This window comes from Oreochromis aureus, linkage group 5 (genome assembly GCF_013358895.1).
Source record: "Oreochromis aureus strain Israel breed Guangdong linkage group 5, ZZ_aureus, whole genome shotgun sequence".
In the NCBI taxonomy this organism is placed as follows: Eukaryota; Metazoa; Chordata; class Actinopteri; order Cichliformes; family Cichlidae; genus Oreochromis; species Oreochromis aureus.
In genome coordinates this window covers 24802703-24824296 of record NC_052946.1, presented here as the reverse complement: position 1 = coordinate 24824296, position 21594 = coordinate 24802703, and the positions used below count along the sequence as shown (strand labels likewise).

The following is a 21594-nucleotide window of genomic DNA, read 5'->3' as shown; positions in this document are numbered from 1 at the left end:
ATCTTTGTTTATTTTTTTTTAAACTTAAAATCTTTACTGGCCTTCTGTTTGTCCCAGATTCGCTCAGAGGGTCGCATGCTGAAAACAGATCAAGGACTTCTGATCCGCTCTCTACAGTCCTCTGACGGCGGCATCTACCAGTGTACGTCCACAGAGAAAAACTTCAAGCACACTCTTGTGAAACTGCAACTGGTGGTCCTTTCTAGTCGCACAGTCAACAACATTTTGGTGGAGACAGGCAGCCCGGCTCTTCCTCCGCTTCAGTCCAGCGCCTGGACTCCAAGTGCCAGTCAGTATAAGGACCTGCTAACTATCCTCAGCCAGCCAGAGATGGGGCTGATCAACCAGTACTGCCAGGATTACTGGCAACTGGGAGACAGCAGCTTCGGGAACAACAAAGGCAAAAGCCTGAAAGAGCTGAAAGAACAAAAGAAACCTCGTAACCGCCGGCATCATGAAGAGCAGACAACTCCAGCTGAGACATGAGAAGCTTGATGTACATCGTATTCAAACAACCCCCTGTCTACCTTTACACACAACCTCCTAAACATTGCAACCCTCCATTTAGGGGAATGACTCCAGTCAGATAGAAAAATCAAATTCTCATCAAAGACAAGACAGAAACTGCAGAAACACAACGCAACAGCATCAAACAGTTTCTATGTAACTGTCGGGGATGGGGGGGGAGGGAAATACACAATATTTATTGTAGGTTGTAAAAAGTAATTATTTGTACCTATCTAGCAACCCTGTTTTTTGTGAATAGATCAATCTGTGCAAATATTGTGGTTATTATATTATTATTATTAGTGTTATTGTTTATTAAGATGTGTTATTTTGTTGAGAATATCTTTATGTTTGGTGTTTTTAAGAAACAGCGACACTAAACCCAGACATTGGGAGTATCCATACATGGACAAGAACTGATGGACATGTATTCAGAAACTGCTAAGTGGAGACCATGTTGGATCCTTTGACTGCTGGCAGTATTCAGTGTCTAAGCTGAAAGAGGAGTCGGGATGTCCGCGAACGTCTCGTAAATCTCTGAACTTCTTCACCAGATCTATGTACTGTATATTGGACAGTTTGTTTTGTTTTTTTACTGCGAAGTACAAGCTGTTGACAGAAAAAACAATGAAAATGGCATTTCACAGGACATGCACGGTTAATGGAAATGCCCAGAGACTGCAGCTGTGACGTCACGGTCGTACAGTTATATGTGAATGAAGAGCCCTCTGTGGCAGGTAGAACGTCTTTCCTTTCACGATGTGGTCCATTTGGGCCTCAAGTAGAGCTGTTACTCATCTTCTTCCAAAATCGGTTGCTGCCAAGTGTTTGTTTTGTTTATATGTGAATATCACATCTCAGTGTCGTATCCTTAACGTGATCTTTGTGATAAGCTGTTTTCTTTTGGGGGGGGAAAGGGTCTTTTAATGACACAAAAGCTGATAACATAACATTGCCTTCTCTTTTCTCTCTTTGGGAAAAGATATTCCAGCAGGCAGCTATGTGTGAGTTTGTAACAGTTTGTGATTATAAAATGAACAAAGCACCTTCTGTTGTTGAACTGGTCATTTCAAAAATATTAAATACTTCCCCAATATCTGTGGCATTTTACATAGTGTATTCATATAAGGCAAAGCATTCAGTTTGTAGGCTTAACAATTTCTTTTTAGCTCTCTTAATCCATTCCTGACATTTCTATGCTCAATATCAGTTCTCACTAGGTGAATGTGTAAAAATGTAATCAGTCTACAAAAACTGGGCTGATGTTCAGAGCTTTGGAGAGTAATGTTTCCGATTAGGGATGTGCTTAATGTATCAACTACTTACCAACAACGATGTTTGCCAGTACAGTTCCGCCACAGACGTCATATAAAAGCACGAAAAAGATTAAATTCTACAAGGTGTCACAAATACAAACACTAGCAAAGCTGATTGCCACCAAACCTGAAGAGAAACCTTTCCCAAAATCTTTAGAAGGTGGCTTTTCATTGTGCATGACATGTACAGTGTATGTATGTGGTATTTGTCTAAAATTCTACATTGCTGTGGATGTCAGTGAATGTCTTTCTTGTTGTGGGAATATGGAAATGCTATGGATGTGGTCACACTTTTTTATGGTGGGAAAGGCTGGAAGGCAAGATTGTGATTTTTATTCTCTCTCTCTCTCTCTCTCTCTCTCTCTCTCTCTCTCTCTCTCTCTCTCTCTCTTCCTATTCTCTTTTGCTCTCAAAAAAATCAGAAAAGCAAATGATTTGCAGACTTTGAGGTAAAGTTATGTATGCACAGTTGGTGTTATTGTAATGACTTGTAAAAAATTATTACCTTTTCTTCCTTATCATTGTTGCTGACTAATAAATTAAAGCTCTATATTTTATAATAACACATGTTCTCTTCTGTTTGCCAATGTTGGCACATAGTACGATATGCTTCCTACCATGCAGGCACTTCTTTCTTCGTAACAGCCTTACAACCATACGTAAGTAAATACAGATGTGGTTGGCACTGTTCTAAAACAATCTCAAAAAGCCCCATGCTGCTTACACTTCAATCATAGTAGCACCAAAAAACGTCTGCACTGGCTTTCCCACCTACTCTGTTACTTTTCAAATGAGTGAAAGTTTTTACTTTAATAGCAGATAATGCCTGGTTCTGCTGTAAAGATCTAGTGGAAATGGTAGTATGAAGAGCTAACCACGCAGTACAAATACTCAATGAAGTTGTAAAATTAGCAGATAAGTAGACCAACAGCAACATGCTGAAAACACTTCTGAAGATAGCCTAGTAATAGGCCTATACTGTGAGTGTTTGAGAGCTTAGACTATGATATTATATCAGGGACAGCACTGGCAGTCATTGGAACATGAATACATTAATTTTGTGTCACTTTACCTAAAATGTTTCCATAATCTAAATGAGAGAGATAAAAGACCCAAGCTTGAAGCAAGTTTGTGTTGTACCTTGTATCTTGGAACTAATCAAGATCATGTGTCTTTTTTTCCATTTGCAATCTGAGTCCATATGCATGAATACAATGTCAGTCTCTTACTGCCCAAACAAAACAAAAGCTGTATGGATAGCTTAACCACAGTTAATAAGGCCAAATTGACCATGTTAACATGGCTAAATGCACTGGGTTAGTGCTCTGGGACTGAGTGATAGATATTTCCATTAACACAATAGTTAACAGGTGTACCTAATAAAGTAGTGGTCAATGTATATCAATAATATTAATCATATTAATAAATAGTACTTTATTTAAGCGTGGTAGTTGATCAGGTATCTTATTCTTTTTATTAATCTTGTGCACTCTTTAGTCAATTAATATAAATTTTGGTAAGTAGTATCTGTGGGTGGCAAATAAACCCAACGGAGTAAAAAGTACAAGGATTACTCTAAAATGCTGCAAACCCGAAGTGTAAAGTGGCTAAAAATGTAAAGAAGTGATTAATAAATTTCACTTACCGGTATACTAAAGTAGAGCTCTTGAGTAAATTATCTCATTGTGCTGATTTGCTACAGTGTATTCATTCACAGTGAGTTTATTGTTTTGAGCTCCTCATAAGAGCACAGTAAGATTGCTTTATTGAATTTTTAAGGAAAATGTATTTCATCCGTAACACATCAGTGCACATGCTGTACATACAAGCATGCATAGACAACTGAACGTGAGTAGATTAGGATCCTTAACCAGCTTCAGATTGAGGTCAATGAGATCTGTCGGGTGAAACCCTAAAGCCCTTTAAGCACTTCAGAACTCACCCTTCAGTCTGTAGTATGTAATAAGAAATGTCAGTATTTCATATTTGGACCTGGAGCTGAGCGTCTGGTTGTGTATTTAATTGGCTAATTGATTAAATACAATTGTGTCTTTGTTTGTCTGTTTAAAAACAAATTACAAAACCTTTATCTATCTTTAGTCCCTTAAAAGCACTAAGCACACAACATGCAAACATACACTCATTATCTTCCCAGATTTAATAATTTAACTTACTGCTAATGTGGAATGGATTTCGTTTGGTTAACCAAAACTGCACTTATATAAAACACCTAGCATCACAAATATTTAGCCTCACATGGTCCTGTTTGAAGACACCTAAAAACAACACAGAGAGATAAGCACTTGAGCCGCTGTTCATCTTCTGCTGAGCACAGCAAAATCCCCATAAAGGTTAGATAGGTTAGATCCTACACTGATGCATGCCCGAGTCTTCCCCTGCACCTTTCGCTCTGCCCTAAAAGCACTCCTGTCCTTGTGCTCTATTGGTCACCACTGATCAGGTGGGTAGAGGATGCCCAAAATCCTTTCCTAAGTCAGGAAAATGCTCAAACATTCTCCAGTGTTTGCAGCACGCAGTTGACTCATCAGCTGCACAGTTGAAGGCTCCGGTCACATTGTTGACGAGCAGCTAGGACCTGCCTCCATTTTTCTTGGCACTTGGCCTTTGAGCAAAGGGGGCCCAAGCCGGGTAAAGTAGGATGGGAGCTGGAGCCAGCGCTGAGGAAAAACGCTCCAGGGAGCTGGAGAAGAAGCTGAAGGAGGATGCCGACAAGGATGCAAGAACTGTCAAGCTGCTGCTGCTAGGTAAAGACAGGAGAGCTGGTAGAACCAAATGGCTAAGACGCATTAGTAAAAAACAACAATATCTGGTTATACATATCTAAGGGCCCATGCTGATGATAATTAGAGCACTTTTAATTCTAATTAAAGTGTAGGAGAGACATTGTATTGCACAGAAGTTCTGTCTGTAGCATGTTCTGTTCGCAAACTTGAGTTTGCAAAGAAAAAACATACAAAACTCCCTTTTTTCTTGACGCAATTTTTTTCATATACTTGATGTGAAATAATCATACAAATAAAGTAGAAGTACTGCTATGGATAGATCTTATTTACCCAAAAACCCTTAAAAACTTACCAAATTGCCTAATTTTAAAACAACTTAAGTGCGTTGATAAGAAGTTACATGTCTGTGTCATGTAAAGGCTTAATCACCTGTGTCCCTAAATTGCTAAGACACCTTGATAATCACTCAAGCCGATCCTCTGTTAATCCTGAAACAACAGGTCCTTCAGCACAAAGGGCTTAACCGTGAAGGACACAGATACCACAAAACCCAAACACAGCCTGTGGCTGTAGCCCTCAAATATATATTAAAATACACTTTAGGCAATGTGTCGATAAATCAATGAGAAATGTGCTTGTAAAAAGTCATGTCTGTGAAGATTTACAGTTTTAGATAGATTTTTGGTGTCCTCTAGTAATGTAGGTCAAGGATAAGAAAAGATTAGACCTGAAGTAAGAAGTCCTTTATCTGATAAAAACCATAAGGTCTTCTGTAATTAACACAAAAACACAAAATTAGCACAAAAATAAGGTCAAAATTAAACACTTATCTTTCCCTAGATCCTTAAACATGATTAAAGCATTTTTATAAACATGTCATTTAAACAATTCAATTCTTGTTCTTCTTCCATACAGGTGCTGGAGAATCAGGCAAAAGCACTATTGTCAAACAGATGAAGTAAGCTGACTTTGCATCTGAGCAGTGCTGACCTTCTTTTAGACTTCATTGTAGATTGCATTTTTTTAATGCTACATTTTTCTCACCAGAATTATCCACAAAGATGGTTACTCGCTTGAAGAATGCTTGGAGTTTATTACCATCATCTACAGCAACACCCTGCAGTCCATCATGGCCATTGTGAAGGCCATGAACACGCTCAATATCAACTACGGGCACTCTGATCAGCAGGTAACCACTGCTGACACTCATTTCCACATACATACGAAGCTAAACAGATTTCATGTTGCTGATAGCTCACTAAACACACGCATGCCTCCGTGCAGGATGATGCCAGGAAACTCATGCATCTTGCAGACACCATTGAGGAAGGCACCATGCCTAAAGAAATGTCAGATATCATTCTGCGTCTGTGGAAAGATTCTGGCATACAGGCATGCTTTGACAGAGCTTCAGAGTACCAACTCAACGACTCTGCTGGATAGTAAGAAATCACATTTACTCAGGTTTAACATTGCCACATTATTCTAATCTCTTGTATCAGGATGTGTCATTGATTGATTCCCTTTTGCTCCCCCCGGCAGCTATCTGAATGACTTGGAGCGACTGATCCAACCAGGCTACGTGCCCACTGAGCAGGATGTGCTGCGATCAAGAGTGAAGACCACTGGTATCATCGAAACTCAGTTTTCTTTCAAAGATCTCAATTTCAGGTGAGCCGGAGCAATGTTTATCAAGAGAATAAGACAAACAAATCAGCCGCTGGGCTTCCTGTGTGCACGGTGGCAAACAAGGCAACATGCTCCTCTTCCCGTGCAGAATGTTTGATGTGGGTGGTCAGAGGTCAGAGAGGAAGAAGTGGATCCATTGTTTCGAAGGCGTGACCTGTATCATCTTCATTGCCGCTCTGAGCGCCTATGACATGGTCCTGGTGGAGGATGATGAAGTGGTATGACAAGTTAAACTATATACTTGATATTCTTTTATTAGGGTCCATATTTTTGGAAAGTCTCTTCACTGTGATTTTTTTTCTCCCAGAATCGCATGCACGAGAGTCTGCACTTATTTAACAGTATCTGCAACCACCGCTACTTCGCCACCACCTCCATCGTACTCTTCCTCAACAAGAAAGATGTGTTCGTTGAGAAGATCAAGAAAGCACATCTCAGCATGTGTTTCCCTGAATATGATGGTGAGATAATCATTTCAAATACATATTTAAGATAGTGGCAAGCTAAATAAAAGCAAAACTTTATAATTACACTTTCTCGCCCAGGCCCCAATACCTATGAGGATGCTGGTAACTATATCAAAATGCAGTTCTTGGACCTGAACCTCCGCAGAGACGTCAAAGAAATCTACTCTCACATGACGTGCGCTACCGACACAGAGAACGTCAAGTTTGTGTTCGATGCCGTAACCGACATCATCATCAAAGAAAACCTGAAGGATTGCGGTCTCTTCTAAAAAAACACGCAGAAAACCAGATGAAGGTGAGCAAAGTAGAAAAATTATTTTAAAGATAATTAAGATGAACTGTTGTCATCCGTCACTATGGTTCACTCCTGTTTATTTTTATTTTTTTACAGGGTGCTGGTGCAGCCCTATCACATTTCACAGATCCTTTTCTCAATTCAAACTGAGGCCTGAAGATGAAAACTGCCCCTGCAAGCAGCCATCCTCAAATCAGCGAATGCAAAAAATAAAAATCTATTTCTTGTGTTCAAAATTAAGTTCTAGCTTTGACCAAGGACTTCTTTTCAGATAGCTCCAAATTCAGAAACTTCTGTGCAGATTTCAGATGAGTTGAATTTTAGTTCATCTAACTTTTCTCTCAAGTCTCTTGAACTGGTCTTTGGGGGGGCATGCAGTGTGTAGTTAAAACATCAGGAGCTTCTGTCAGCAAACAGTGATTTTTTTCTCATGTAATGTGAAAACATTTCCAGCTAATGCATTGTCTCTGTGTTACGGTAAGTGATCAGTGTACGGCCAAAAGGGCAAAGAAGATGACCTAACCACCTGCATATGCACTTCAGCCTCTGTTAGATATTTTAACAGAACCTTTCACTAGAAACGGCTTTTATGTACAAACACAATACAGCAGTTTGTAACATAACTCGAGCATGTCACAAATTGAACTTTTCATGAAAGTGTTAGGAAATCTAACTCTTTACAATAGTTGAAAATGGCCAGTGTATATACTTAAGCAGATTTCTATTGGACAGTTAATTAAGTATGGCGACACCATGTTGATATGTAACAAAGTCGAGGGATAGATTTGTCAAAGATTTGTTTAAGTTAATTAAAACTCTGGGCCTTTGAGCCAACAATTCTGTACAGAAACCACTAATTGTATTCCTTGATCAAAGTTATTAAAGCTTCTGTAGAAAACTCAGTACTTCTCAGTCTTTCACAAATTAAAAGCAACTCTGTAGTGTTGTGTTTAGGATCTCACATTTATTATTTTCACTGAATATTTCCCTTAAATCACTGAAACGTGGCATTTTTACAAGTGACTGCCTTTAGTTTTTCATAAACGTTCAAAGAACAGCTCTGCGTTGAAGATTCTTTGCCTCCCTGTAGAGACTCAAGACGAATGTATAACACAAGACTTGGATTTTTAAACAAATATTTTAAAGGGGTTTTATTTAAAAAAAAAAAAATACAGTAACTATTCAGCAGTTACATTTTTTTATACGTAGATTTTCAGAATCTCAAAATAGAATAACTGACTGACAACTCCATGTCCAAATGAAGCTTGTTGCTTTGTCAAATTAAGCAGAGAGACCTGAACTTGAGTCCAGGGGTTGAACTTGCATTTCATATATTTTCAGTGGAAATCTCAAAACAATGTAAGTCAAGAAGGTCATTATTAGGCCGAAAATACAAAATAAATGTCTCACTATCTTCATCAGCAGAAAAGAGATCTAAAATGTATTAGAAAACAATTAAAAGTCCAAAAATTTCAGCCATCACCTCTGCTCGAGAACTCAAAAACAGAAAGACAAGATTAGATGTTGCCAGAAAACCTCTTACAGAGCCTGCACAGACAAAAGGTCATAATTTGAAGCCCACCACATGATGAGTCAAACACGGTGGAGGCAATACTATGGTACGTGCATGTCTGCCAGTGGAATCGAGATCAGACAGTGCTTCACAGTGAAAATAGGTACTGACCCAAAACATACTGCAGAAGCAAGACAAGAATTTCCCAATGCAAACAAATGAAATCAGTCACAAGATCTCAACCAAATGCAGCATGTTTTTCAGTTACCGAAGGCCAAACTGAAGGTAGAAAGTCCAGCAAACAAGCTGAAGAACTCCATGGGTTTGAGCCTGAAAAAAAAAGTTACTTAAAATCATCCTTGTAGCAATAAAAACTGTTTTCGTTGCAAAGTAGTTAATACTATACGTTGCAAAACCCATTAAATTAAAGCTGAAGGTTCTGCACTTCAATCACATTAAGATTGTATGACTTAAAACCCACTGTGATGGTTTATCCTCCTGAGAACCAGCCTGTTCATTTATGTCCTCTGTGGACATTTGTTTTTGGTCTATATCTTTTGACCCTACTAAGTCCTGATGTACTCAAAAGAGGACATCTGGGGGTTTCCATTGATATCTCATGTGTTTGGGTGGCCCTTTTTAGCTCCAAAGAGGAAGGAAATCACAAAAGAAGTTCAATGGGAAGATTCCTTTTTCCTCGATTCTCAAGCGTTTACAGAGGCAAAAAGAAAAAAAGTATCATCATCTTGATCCTGTTTGATGACAGTGATCATCTCTTCTGCCCAAAGGGGCAACCAATCAGGAGAAAGTTAGCTTAAAGAACGGGAGAAGGGAGCTAAAAGAGCTTGTTTCAGAAAGGAACTGAGGGCCTGAACCAAAGCCATTTGATAAATATTGTTTTAAACTGTGAAAAATGCAAAATAACTCTATTAGAGTTAATTAATAAAAATAAGGAGCTGGAAATGAGACTAATAGATCCCCTTTAATGTGTCAGAGCCACAAACGGACTAAACAGACTGTTTTCATTTTGATTAAACAAATTATGTGCTGAGCAGGAAGCTTCAGTGTACTTGAGAATGTAATTTTTTCTCCTTGGACAGAGCAAAGGAAACATTTTCCCTCTGCAAACTTAGGATAATTGCTCAAAGAAACAGTACAGTGGCCTCTTTTAGCAAATTTATGAATGTTCTCTCAAGCTAATTTTTAGATGATTTAATAAAAGGCATATTTCCAAACTCTCTGAATAAACATGCAAAAGCTCCACAATTGATAGTTCTGAGCAACAAGTTTGTGACATAGCATTCAGTGCTGTCCAGACTATTAGGTGGTATCAATCATTTCATTTAACTCCTTGGAAGAAAAATGTGTATATTTCCTACAACTATTACTTTGAAGTGATTGGGGTAATTTCCTTTAGAGAACTTAAATATCACTGATATAGTGCAGCACATTATCAAAGAACATGAATATCCATCTCCTACAAATAAAACATTTATAATGTGATGTAATTGTGTAATGCACTCACTACAGTCAATATACAGTCAGGATGTTTGGCAAAAGTGGAAGAAAAAATCTGTACACGAATAAAACATCACAGTTAATTTAAAAAAAAAAACCAACATCCTCTGTTTATATTTGTGGAAGAAAATCAGTTTTCACAGTACAACTGTACTTCAGTGTAGCCACTCTGTGACAAGCAATTTGTAACATTTGCAAGAAAACTAGCACCATCTCGAGATATTGTAGGCAATGTTTCAAAAAGTTTTATTTCTTATGAAAGCATTCATTGATTATGTGTTTATTTTAAACCCTGAGTTCTCACCACGTGGTAATCATCCTGATAACACAAATTGAATTGCAGGAAAGTCTGTATACTGACCGTGTCTGACAGAAAACTGATGAAAAATCAATTTGCACTTCTTGAAAATTAACTATCATTGGGAAAAAAACAATACATTTTATGGCTTGTTTTTTTACATCTAAAAAAAGAGCTTCATGTTATAATCAGTGTAAAACTGTACATACACATGGAATGACTCTTTTTGCAAAACATAACAGTGGCCTTTTTTTCCAGCCATGTTATTCACAAAATTATCATATGCACTTCACAGCATCCAGAGAAACGAAGACAAATTGAAGGCACTTTAAAGAGTCGTCATTAATCTCCCGCTTATACAGTTGTGGCACAGCTCTGTTCTTTGTAAGACATTGAGTAGCTAGAAGCCTGAGAGATCAATGTTTAGCTCAATACTAATCAGAAATTAATTAACAGCTAACACGCAGGAGGCAGTTTACCTTTATGTTGTCTGTAACTCCCTGGATACTGAGGTTTGATGTGATGTGCAAAACACAAGACAGAAGACAGTTTAAAATCCTTGCAATATGGCTAGTGCGGTTTAAGAAAAAAAATATTCATAGTGGCAATAGTTTCGACTCTTTTGCAAACCAGCCTCAGGTGTACAAAAAGAACAACATTCCTATGAGCACGATCTAACGCAGCCTGTGGATTTGACAGTTCGTACCTGTTATTATCATCTGTTAATATACAGCCCTTATGTAGAAGCACTGATCTAGTGTGAATCACCTGCACGGAGGCACCAAATCATCATGTTTAGAGAGACTTTTTGTTGAGTGTTTTTATAGGCTATGCATTTTTATGTGTGGCTAGATGGCACTGTTCCCATTAACACAGCATTATGATTCCCAGCTCAGCTGAGAATTCAAATGTGCATACACAAACATAATCACACACATTCATACCTGAACAGACATTTTTTTTGTTCCATAAGAACACAACAGTTATTCACCACTTTCGCAATGATTTGCCTGCCAAAATGCAACGAAGGATGAATCCTCATCTTCCCACAGAAAAAGTCTGGCAACATTTTCATCCACCAAAACAGAAAAAAGCTCAAACTTAATTTAATCAAATTGCTTTCTCAGGATTACTTTAGTGTGAGTTTCCCAAGCAGCAGAACAGACAGGAAGAGGATTTTAACCAACAAGTGGTCAGTTCATCTGTGCAATGAAGGCCTGCTCCTGCCAATGTCATTACATCCATCCCATCACTCAAAAAAGTCCAACCATGTGATCTATTTGCCTCATGTAGACGCTCTTTAATGGGAGAGTGTACCGTCGCTCCTCTGGGATCCTGTTACACTGCAGAGAGTTTAAAAAAGAAAACAATTACTATTGAAATATTTGTAATGTGAGAACAGTGACCTAGATTCAACAGGAAGATGGCCTTACATTGCTGATGTTTCTTGGAGCAGGCTGGTCGACTGGCTCGCTTTCTGCCAGTGCTCCCTCCTCACATGGAAAGTCGTCATTCCATTGTTTCTCCCTGAAGCGTTTGTCTATAGGCACAACATGACCCTCGGTTGTGAAGATGTACTTGTTATCGGATTTGTGAAGTGGGTTGTCTTCATCAAACAGCTGCAACGCATAGGAGAGGATTTTATTTACACAGTATGAAGACAGGTAGGACATCAGTGAGCCTGAATTCTACTCTACTAACACCTGGCTCGTGCCTCATGGAAACCTCAGTGGTTTTGGTCCCCACAGTTAATATGTCCATTCAGTACTTACCCGTTTAAACAGCATAACAAAGATGATGCTTTGTAACTGGGCATGGTCGTTTTGGGCAGCATGTGGGTCCCAGCTGCCTGCAAGTCCACATCTCAGCTAATTCAAGTCAGTGAACTGGACGTCAGTGACATTTTTGTTCTTGGGGCCATCTGGAGCATTTTAATTTTCTTTGTATCACAAAAAGATGTGGCTCACAGAGGAGTTTATACTCTAGTCTATACTCCAGTTCTTGTAAGTACAATGATAGTATTTCAAGCCTTCTGCTTACAAGGAGCAGCCAATCAAAAGAGAGGGCAAATGGAGCTAAAATAACCTTTTTAAGACAAATGATAAAGACATACATTGACTGTCTATTGCTGTCATATCATGTTATCATTTCCATTAAAGACATTGCTCTATATCTGAGAAGGCAGATTTAATTTGTGGTTTAATCAGGCAAATTACACATTGTACTCTTAGATGCCTTATCTTATTCTTTTACCGTAGCTTCTCCACTTATGAGTCATCACAGCAGATCATCTGCCTCGATCTCACCCTATGCCCAGTATAATTAATCCTTTGTCCCACTAACCCTCTTCAGATGCTCCTTCACTACATACATGAATCTTCTCTGTGATCCTTCTCTTTTGCTTGGCGGCTCCATATTCAACATCCCTTATCCTACATATCCACTATTCCTCCTCTCCACATGTCCAGACCATCTCACCCTTGCCTCTCTAACTTTGTCTAAAATGCTGTTCCCCACACAACCCTCCCCATTCATCCAGGCTTGGAACAGCACTATGAGTACACTGGCTTAGAAAATAAATCTTTTAGCCACGTAAGAGGACAATAAATCACTGCATGTGGTCATGGTATGTGAAAGCAGGAAAGTTTGACAAAGAGGATTTGAAATGCTGAGACAAACTGATCATTAAGTGGAATATGATAGCAGGCCAGGGCAGGCAGGCAGTACACCTTAGGATCAGGAGAGCATACGCACACAGCCTCAGGGGGCCACAAGCTACAGGTGATTTAGACTTGTGCGTTACATTTTGAAGAGTCTGTGACATAAACTACCCAAGTGGCTGACGCTGTTGCCAGCATTCATGATTGCGTGTGTGTTATACATTAATGACCTTGTGGTTGTCTCCTGGAGTTTTATATGCACTGCCAGCCACAACAGAGACAAGTAAAATCCTGCGACTTTTTCCCTTCTGCGTCCTTACTCTTTGTTGTGGTCAGTGGGTTTTTGGTTTTTTGTGTGTGTCTTTTCGGGTGCAAACATACTTGCCCCTGATGTTTTTCCACTTATCTGTACATTCCCAATAGGTTCAGCAATGTCCCTCCAGGAATTTGCTGACATTTTTAAGTATTTATATATTGAGGCGATTGTTATTATTCTCTCAATGATAAATTCAACTGTGGTAAAACAGTAGTTGAAACTCTATGAAGGAATCGACTGTATTGAAAAAGTCAATCGCAATACTTGCACAATGTGTCAACATGACATGTAAGCTACATTTCCAGGTATGTGCACATTAGGTCACGTTACAGGGTTTAAGAGGGATTTGCAGCTATGATGTACCTATGGTGTGGATTCAGTGCAGAAATCTAAAGCCACTGGTAGTGTACTCCCACTGCCAGTCCAAAGCCGGGAAAAATGGGAGGGCTGCATCAGGAAGGGCATCCGGTATTAAACCTGTGCCAAATCAAACATGCGGATCCACCCTGTGTAGTGCCCTCTAGGGAAATAAGGGAGCAGCCAAAAGTACCACACACGTCCTAAGATAATAATGGTCAAAATAAGAAACTCGAGGGTTCAAAGCAAGAGTTCTCAAACCAGTGGTTGATGTCGCAATTTGTAGAAGATGATATTTGATCTCTTGCAATAACTTGGATAAAGTTCTATCTCGACTATACACTGCGGTCATATAATTTTATAGCCATATAAGACATAGCTTTCTCTCTGAATGGTCAAGCTGCAACTTACCAGATAAAGATATTTGCATGTCTCGCTGAGGAAAAAGCTCTCCATGCGATCCTCTTTGGATTTATCCACAACATGATGGAGAGTTGCATACCCACATCTGCAAAGAACACAACTCAGCTCAGCCAAAAGCAAACACAGAAGAGCTTTAACAAGCTCAAAAAGAGTAAACAGTGTATTTTTTTATTTTTTTTATTTCTTGGACAAAAGCATCTACAACTTTAAACCTAATCTCACCTGACTTTGGCATTTTTCTCAAGGCTCTGTAGAATATCCATTCCAACATGCAGATAGAAAGGATTTTTGGTTGCCTGCAGAAGTTAAAAAAGAAGACTTGTATGAGAGATAACAGTCACTGACAGCAGCACCAAACGCTGCACAACAAAGACCATGATTGTTACCTGGTACAGCAGGTAAGTAGATTCGACTAGTTCTGGTCTTAAAGGGTAGAAAAGCACATCAGGAGCCTGCAGCTGCCAGTTGTATCTCTCTGGCAGAGCTCCAAAGCGCTTCCAGATGGCATAGTAGAAGGCATGCAGGCAAATGGCATCATCTACATCACCATTCAGCACCTATGAGGCAAAAGTAGAGCTTTAATTTAGATGAACAAAACAATGTATACATGAGTCTGTTTACAGTACACTATTTTTTAGATTGTTATCAATATTTGGGGAATTTAAAACATTAGATATATAAGCTGATAATTTTTGTCTTTTAGACACACAAAACAAAGATTCTAGACTTCTAGAGAAATTTCTAGACAAATCTAGAGAAGAAGACGAGAAGAAGACTGAATTTCCCTAACATGTGCTATGTGTAGTTATTTGTGAGTCTTTATTAATATAACATGACAATGCAGTTTAAAATAATCTTGTTATTACTGACTCAGAGAGGATTAGTTGGCAGGCAGGTTGCAAAGTGCCCTCTGGTGGACAAACCATGCAACATCAATACTCATAACATGGTTAAAGACCTTTTTTTAAAACATTTTTTAATTTTCATTTAAGAACTGTTTTAAACGCCAATGCATAGAGATCAGGAAACAGACAATACAGGCCGATATCTCGGTCAGGTTCTACTCACAGCTTCCACTATAATCCTCACCTGAAGGCCAGGAAAGAACGCCTGAAGTGAGTCAATCCAGGTGTTCATTATCTCACCACTGAACATGTTCACATTAACATAGAGAGGTGGGTCACCTTCTCCTTCATTGCATGACTCTCTCCTGGAAAAAAAAACAAAAAAAAAAAACACAGAAATAATATGTAATACTACTCCCTATGCCTCTAAATAAAATCACAGTGAAATTGTTAGATATACGCTGCAAAGAGATTTTAATCATAAAGACAAAAACACAACTTCAGATCCTTAAGAGGTGTTTATCGGTGTTTACTGATGAGGAATAAAGGGCTGATGTGTATCTCTGTTAAGTCTCATGACAGCTTTAGGTTTCAGAATCTAGTTTTCCTTCCTTCCTGAAGTATCCTTTAGTAAGAAACTAAAACTAAAAACCATCAGCAGTTTTATTTCCTCTTTGCTTGTTTAATCCGACAGTGACTGATTGACGTAGCTGTGATTCATTTCACATTTCATTTGCAACCCAGTGAAGCTGTGCAATGCTGCTGTGTCACATTTCTTTAGTGCTGAACTCACCCTCGTCTCATGTGATTCTGGATGCTTTCATAAGCAGCTGTAAACATCCGATAGTCCTCTTTTTCTCCAAAGAGGATGTACGACTTAAACAAGTACTCATAGAAGGAGTCCATACCAGCTCCAAGACCACTCTGCTTGCCAACCCACTGGCCAGTTTGGATATTAACTACATTGCCTAAAAAGAAAAAAATTAAGTCTTGTATTCAAATCGTGTGACCATATTATTTCACCAAATAAACAAAAAAAGAATGAAAAAACAAAGAGAAAGCTGGCAGGGGAAGTCTTTACACTGTACTAAACATCATACATACCCAACAGACCAGTTTCGTTGCTCCTCAGGTTCCACAGGGCTCTAACAGCTCGTCTAGCTACCCACTCAAATGTCGAATCTCCAATTAAGCGGCTCAAAATTCCAAACTCCACCAGCAAGGACCCGGCTCCTGCAGTGCAGGTCTCATTCACACTGTCAGGGGGAACTCCGTTCTTCAGGTTCACCTGCGATAAAGATACAAACAAATCAAGTCTAGTGCATTTACAGTTTGATCAACGACAATTTCTGCTCACATGATAACTACAGTGTGTGCTGCAAAGCGAGACTGAGATAATATATACCTCTAATTTGTGGTCACAACAGTCTCACTCACCCTGGGGTAGGGAATGCCTGTGCTGGTGTTCTCAAAGGCTGGCAGCAAACGCACCGCCAAGTCATGAGCCAAATGTAGCAGCTCATTATCGTAACCTTCAAAGCCCACATTGCCAAAAGGATGTTTTGGGTCAGTCAGCAGAATGTGTGCTGAAATAAGGCTTCCCAATATCCTTGAGTTTAAAAAGAAAGAAAGAAATATAACACCGGAGTTCTACACATAACCAGATATTTAAAAGCTTATCGAAAGCAATTATCATGATAAGGGTTACATAAGTCATCATATCAAATGTTTTGCTTTAAAAATGTGTACACTGACATATTTTGATTCCTACAGACTCCGAAAATAGTGACATATGTACCTGATGTTTGCCTCAAAAACTTGTACAGTTGAGTCCTTGTCAAAAGATACAGTATCTATAACCAGTTTGACGGCTCTCTGAAACTCCGACACGTTGCCGAGCACCTGGTGAGAAAAACCACATACTGTATAACCACAGTAAATCAACAATCAGCTGTCAGTTTTAAGACTGACATGGTAACACTCGCACCTGGCTTCATGCAGGGGAACTTATAAGCTTGGCAGAAAACCCACAACTTACAGAGGAAGTGCTAACCACCGTTGTTCTGAATGTAGTGCAGAGCAGAGAAACTCATATTTATTTTGAATTACGCTACTGATTGGAAAAAAAATACGACAGCGCCTTGGATTAAACCAGAAGCTCCCAGTATGAGAGACTGGAGAAACTGGCTAAAGACTGTCTTTGTTATGGGAAGAAGATTTAAAAAAAAAAAAATCACTGCAAGACTAAATAATTGTTTTGCATTAATGATAAAATGTTCTTTAAATTATATAAATGGGAAGTGACAGCAGTTTAAATAAAAAAAAGAGAGATTTAATTGATGTTTAAAACAAAGAAATGCCAAAACTGGAATTGAAGGCTGATTTAAGGAATGTTTTCAGGTGAAGAGATATGAACGTCTTCACTTTATTCATGTTTGATCTGGTATTATGTCTAAAATATAAAACTAAGAGAAAAAAATAAAAAAAGGAAACGGAAAACCCACAACTCACAGAGGAAGTACTAGTCACCATTGCTTTAATGCAGTGCAAGCAGGGCAGTAAATAAACAACCTACCAACAGAGTGTCCAAGGTGTCAATGAGAGTAAGGGAATAGTTCCCCAAGACATCATTTATGTTGATATTTGATCTGAAATAAAAGAAGTGAAACAGACTGTGGTTTCACACACAAGTGGGAGACATACATTATACTGATCTCAAAACATAAAGCGTATTTTAAATCCAACAACAGTGATATTCACAGTTTTATTACTCCATATGAGAATAAGCCTTCCCATTAATTAAGGCTTTTTCTCCTGATCTGATAACAGAAACAGTGTAGGACTGATAAGAGGGTATTAAAACAAACTAAAACCGATCTGGAGAAAAGATTATCAATCCTCATGAATAGTTATTTATCAGTGCGGGCTAAAACGACAACTCACAATTATTAATTATAAAATAATTTGCAGATTGTCATTGATCATTTTCGTGTCATGAAAAGGAACTAGCCATTAAAAATTATAAAATCCCTTCTTGTCTTAGAAAACACTTGAGAAGATAAGTCCCCCCACCCCCATTTTTCTTAATGTTAGTGATAAATCGCAAAATAACTTTTTCTAATACAACTGGCAGATTGAGGAAATCTATTCTGCTTTGAACCATAAAGCTCTTGAACGCATCGCAGAAGAGCAAAGGAGCCAGAGACGCTGACTTATCAGCATAACTTTCTGCATCAGATAGTCCTAATATTGGTTATATCAGCGCTATGCACAGACACATTTACACTTTCTTTTTGTCCAGTTTTCTGACAGTTTTCTTTACAGTGGTAATAATTCTTGCATTGTGAATACATCCTGTAATGTTTTTGAATGGGGATCACCCTTTGCACTACCTGCACTTTAGCATACCTCACACATTATACTAGCAGCATATCTTACAACAGGGACATTTGGTGGCATTTGTGTTTGATGTTGTGTCAAATGCAAGCTACTAGATGTCAAAATTTTCTTTGGGAACAATGAAGTATCTACGTATCTATCTGCGTGTTGTTCCATCTGAAGGAAAAACCTGTTGCAGAGTTTGAAAAGCATTGTTTCTTTTAAAGGGACTGAAGGGAAAGCTGATGGATAACACTGCTGACTCAGCAGCGGCAGTTATTATCACAACTGCATGGATCAGTAAGTAAGTGCTAAAATGGCCTGCCTGCAGCCTGACCCTGTCACACAGGGAAAAGCTTTGCCACTTAATAAAACATCTACAATGAATCCTATATCAAGCTAGAATGGGAAAAATCTTGCATTTTAAAAATGCCACCAGTTGAGCTCCCTCATGTCACATATGTTTGCCTAGCTTTATTTAAAGAAGAGGTGTTACCAAACTGTGTTAACCTTGTTTCTGTGCCAAAAAGATTTTTCAGTTTGACCATTTATGTTTTATCATTGTATCATTTTCAATTAAACAAAGTTCAAATGATTTAGCAAAACTATAGTGGGCTTTGGAGGTTTTTGCTGAAATTTCCTAAACATATCCTAAATATATTCCTAAACATTCTTTGATTTCTCCAGTGCCTTCAACACTATTCTTCCCAAGGTCTTGAAGGACAAGCTGGAGAACTCAGGAGTGGACCAGCACCTCACAGCATGGATACTGGACTACCTCACCGACCGACCACAGTATGTGAGGACTCAGGGCTGTGTGTCGGACAGGGTCGTCTGCAGTACGGGGGCCCCACAGGGAACGGTTCTGGCTCCGTTCCTCTTCACCATCTACACTGCAGACTTCTCCCACAACTCCACCCAGTGCTTCCTGCAGAAGTTCTCTGATGACTCTGCAATAGTCGGCCTCATCACTGATGGGGACGACAAGGAGTACAGAGGACTGACTCAAGACTTTGTGGACTGGTGCCAGCTGAACTACCTCCAGATCAATGCCAGTAAAACCAAGGAGCTGGTGGTAGACTTCCGCAGGCACAAGCATCCTCCACTGCAACCACTGAACATCCAAGGTATGGACATCGAGGCTGTGGACAGCTACAGGTACCTTGGTGTTCATCTGAACAACAAACTGGACTGGACTCATAACTCCGGCGCCCTCTACAGGAAAGGGCAGAGCAGGCTGTACCTGCTGCGGAGACTCAGGTCGTTTGGAGTGGAGGGCCCACTCCTGAAGACCTTCTATGACTCTGTGGTGGCCTCAGCCATCTTTTACAGTGTGGTCTGCTGGGGTGGCAGCATCTCTGCTGGGGACAGGAAGAGACTGAACAGGCTGATCAGAAGGGCCAGCTCTGTTCTAGGATGCCCTCTGGACCCAGTGGAGGTGGTGAGTGACAGGAGAATGGCGGCTAAGCTGTCATCCCTGATGGACAACATCTCCCACCCCATGCAGGAGACTCTGACAGCACTGAGCAGCTCCTTCAGTGGCAGGCTGCGGCACCCACGGTGTGGGATGGAGAGACTTTGCAGGTCTTTCCTCCCCACTGCTGTCAGACTCCACAACAAAGACTTCAACTGATCTAACACACACATGTGCAATAACACTAAGTGCAATACTCTTTTTCTGAAAAAGTTGTATTTTTTACTCAGTTGTATAAAGCATTTGCATTCTATTTTTATCCTATTGTATATTTTATTCTATTTATTCTACTGTATATAGTATTTTATTTTATTCTATTCTTTACAGTTGTGTACAGTATTCTTATTTCTATTCTATTCTATTCTTATTGTATTCTAATTTTGCTATATAACTTTTGCACTGTCCACTTCCTGCTGTGACAAAACAAATTTCCCACGTGTGGGACTAATAAAGGTTATCTTATCTTATCTCATCTTATCTTATATCAGACTCAGTTTGGGGGGGAAACAAGACTGTAGACTAAATCTCTCCAGGATCTGGAGGCTTTGTCAGAAAACAAACAAGTATACATCACCCAGACTTGGAAATAACAATGACCGAAACAAACATGATAGTAAAATAATTGTTTCCCTCTCTTTTTCTTAAACTAGACATTTGCTTTAGATCATCTGATTTCATAATTTTTGAATGAATTATGAAGAAAAATTGCCTATACTTCACAGAAACCCACGGGATCCCTGTCAAGACTCTTTAAGCTTGGAAAGTACAGGACTGTTCAGTGGGAGTCATCTAACCAAGGCTGGCATTGCCACAAAACTATAGGAATTATGTAAACCCTTTCTATTTAGAGCAAACATGGTATGAACTCTCCTCCGGTTCCCATTAGTAAACCCTGACCTGTCTTTGAGTGATCACCGGTGGGCAGCAGAGAGAGCAGCGACATTTTACTAGAAGCCAATTTGATTACAACTGCATGCAAACTACAATGTGCAGAAGACAGTTAAGATAACTGAGCGCCTGGAAGCGTGAACTGGAAGCAGGTCCAGTCAGTTCAGGTAATCGGGGCAACAGTGAATGACTCACGGGTTTTGCACGTCTGGACCCCTCCCTTCACAGTCAATGGGATTCAGCTCGTCCTCGGGAAAGGCATATTTCATATAATTGTCATATCCGAAGTAGAACATTTCTTTGGCCATGTCTTTCATTTTGGCCTTTAGTGTGTCCGGGAAAGAGCTGTATCTCCGCACGTACTCGTCCTTGTTGCCATCGAAGAAGCTCAGGTAGGACCTCTTGGGGGACTCCTCTCCCGCCGACGCACAGGTGGTCTCCGTCTCTTCATATCTGGGGCCGTGTATTCGTTGAGACCACGAGTTATCTCTCGGCTCGGTCTCCTTTTCCTCCCTGAACAGCAAGTCCAGTTTGTGCAAATTGAAACCGAGATGGAAGTTGAACCCCCAGCTAGGTCCCAGTCCGAAAGCTAGCCACAGCATGCAGCTGAGGGACAGTCTCAATACGACAAGACCAACAAGTATTGACCTCCATTGCATCTTTACCCCGCGTCGGTCTTGAAACGCATAGTTTAAGTCCACATACCTCTGAGGGATGACCGACTGTCAACCCCGCCGTTTGTCCGGCTGAACTACAGGCAAGAAGGGGTTGTGGAAGTGAGTCCGCCTCGCATTTCCTGTCAACAAACCAGCTCCTCCCACATCCTGATAGGTGATTGGTGTCGTCATTTGCAGCGAGGGCGGGCTCTACTAGTGATTGGTCATAGAGATGTCAATCTCGACGGTG

General features: G+C 39.7%; 3 protein-coding genes across 4 annotated transcripts in view; 2 read left to right on the top strand and 1 right to left on the bottom strand.

Moving 5' to 3' along the window:
* Positions 1–2388, top strand: part of sema3fa (sema domain, immunoglobulin domain (Ig), short basic domain, secreted, (semaphorin) 3Fa) — a 46202-nt gene extending 43814 nt beyond the window's left edge. For both annotated transcript variants that reach the window (XM_039612482.1, XM_031757581.2), the window contains one exon: positions 58–2388. In XM_039612482.1, coding sequence (XP_039468416.1) covers positions 58–486 — 429 coding nt within the window. In that variant the 3' untranslated portion in view covers positions 487–2388. The remainder of the gene's footprint in view (positions 1–57) is intronic.
* Positions 2389–4361: 1973 nt separating this feature from the next.
* On the top strand, positions 4362–7920 carry gnat1 (guanine nucleotide binding protein (G protein), alpha transducing activity polypeptide 1). Its single transcript, XM_031757558.2, has 9 exons — positions 4362–4588; positions 5483–5525; positions 5615–5756; positions 5852–6009; positions 6110–6238; positions 6345–6474; positions 6564–6717; positions 6802–7018; positions 7115–7920. Exons 1-8 carry the CDS (start codon positions 4483–4485, stop codon positions 6990–6992), a joined length of 1053 nt encoding a protein of 350 aa, XP_031613418.1. The 5' UTR covers positions 4362–4482; the 3' UTR covers positions 6993–7018; positions 7115–7920.
* Positions 7921–9494: 1574 nt separating this feature from the next.
* Positions 9495–21479, bottom strand: edem1 (ER degradation enhancer, mannosidase alpha-like 1). The gene is made up of 12 exons (XM_031757577.2): positions 20884–21479; positions 17524–17596; positions 16747–16850; positions 16386–16557; positions 16053–16236; positions 15742–15916; positions 15193–15313; positions 14490–14660; positions 14326–14399; positions 14092–14188; positions 11781–11966; positions 9495–11690 (listed from the first exon to the last, which is right to left on the bottom strand). The coding sequence occupies exons 1-12, from the start codon at positions 21345–21347 to the stop codon at positions 11601–11603; spliced, it is 1911 nt and encodes a 636-aa protein (XP_031613437.1). The 5' UTR covers positions 21348–21479; the 3' UTR covers positions 9495–11600.
* Positions 21480–21594: the final 115 nt, after the last annotated feature.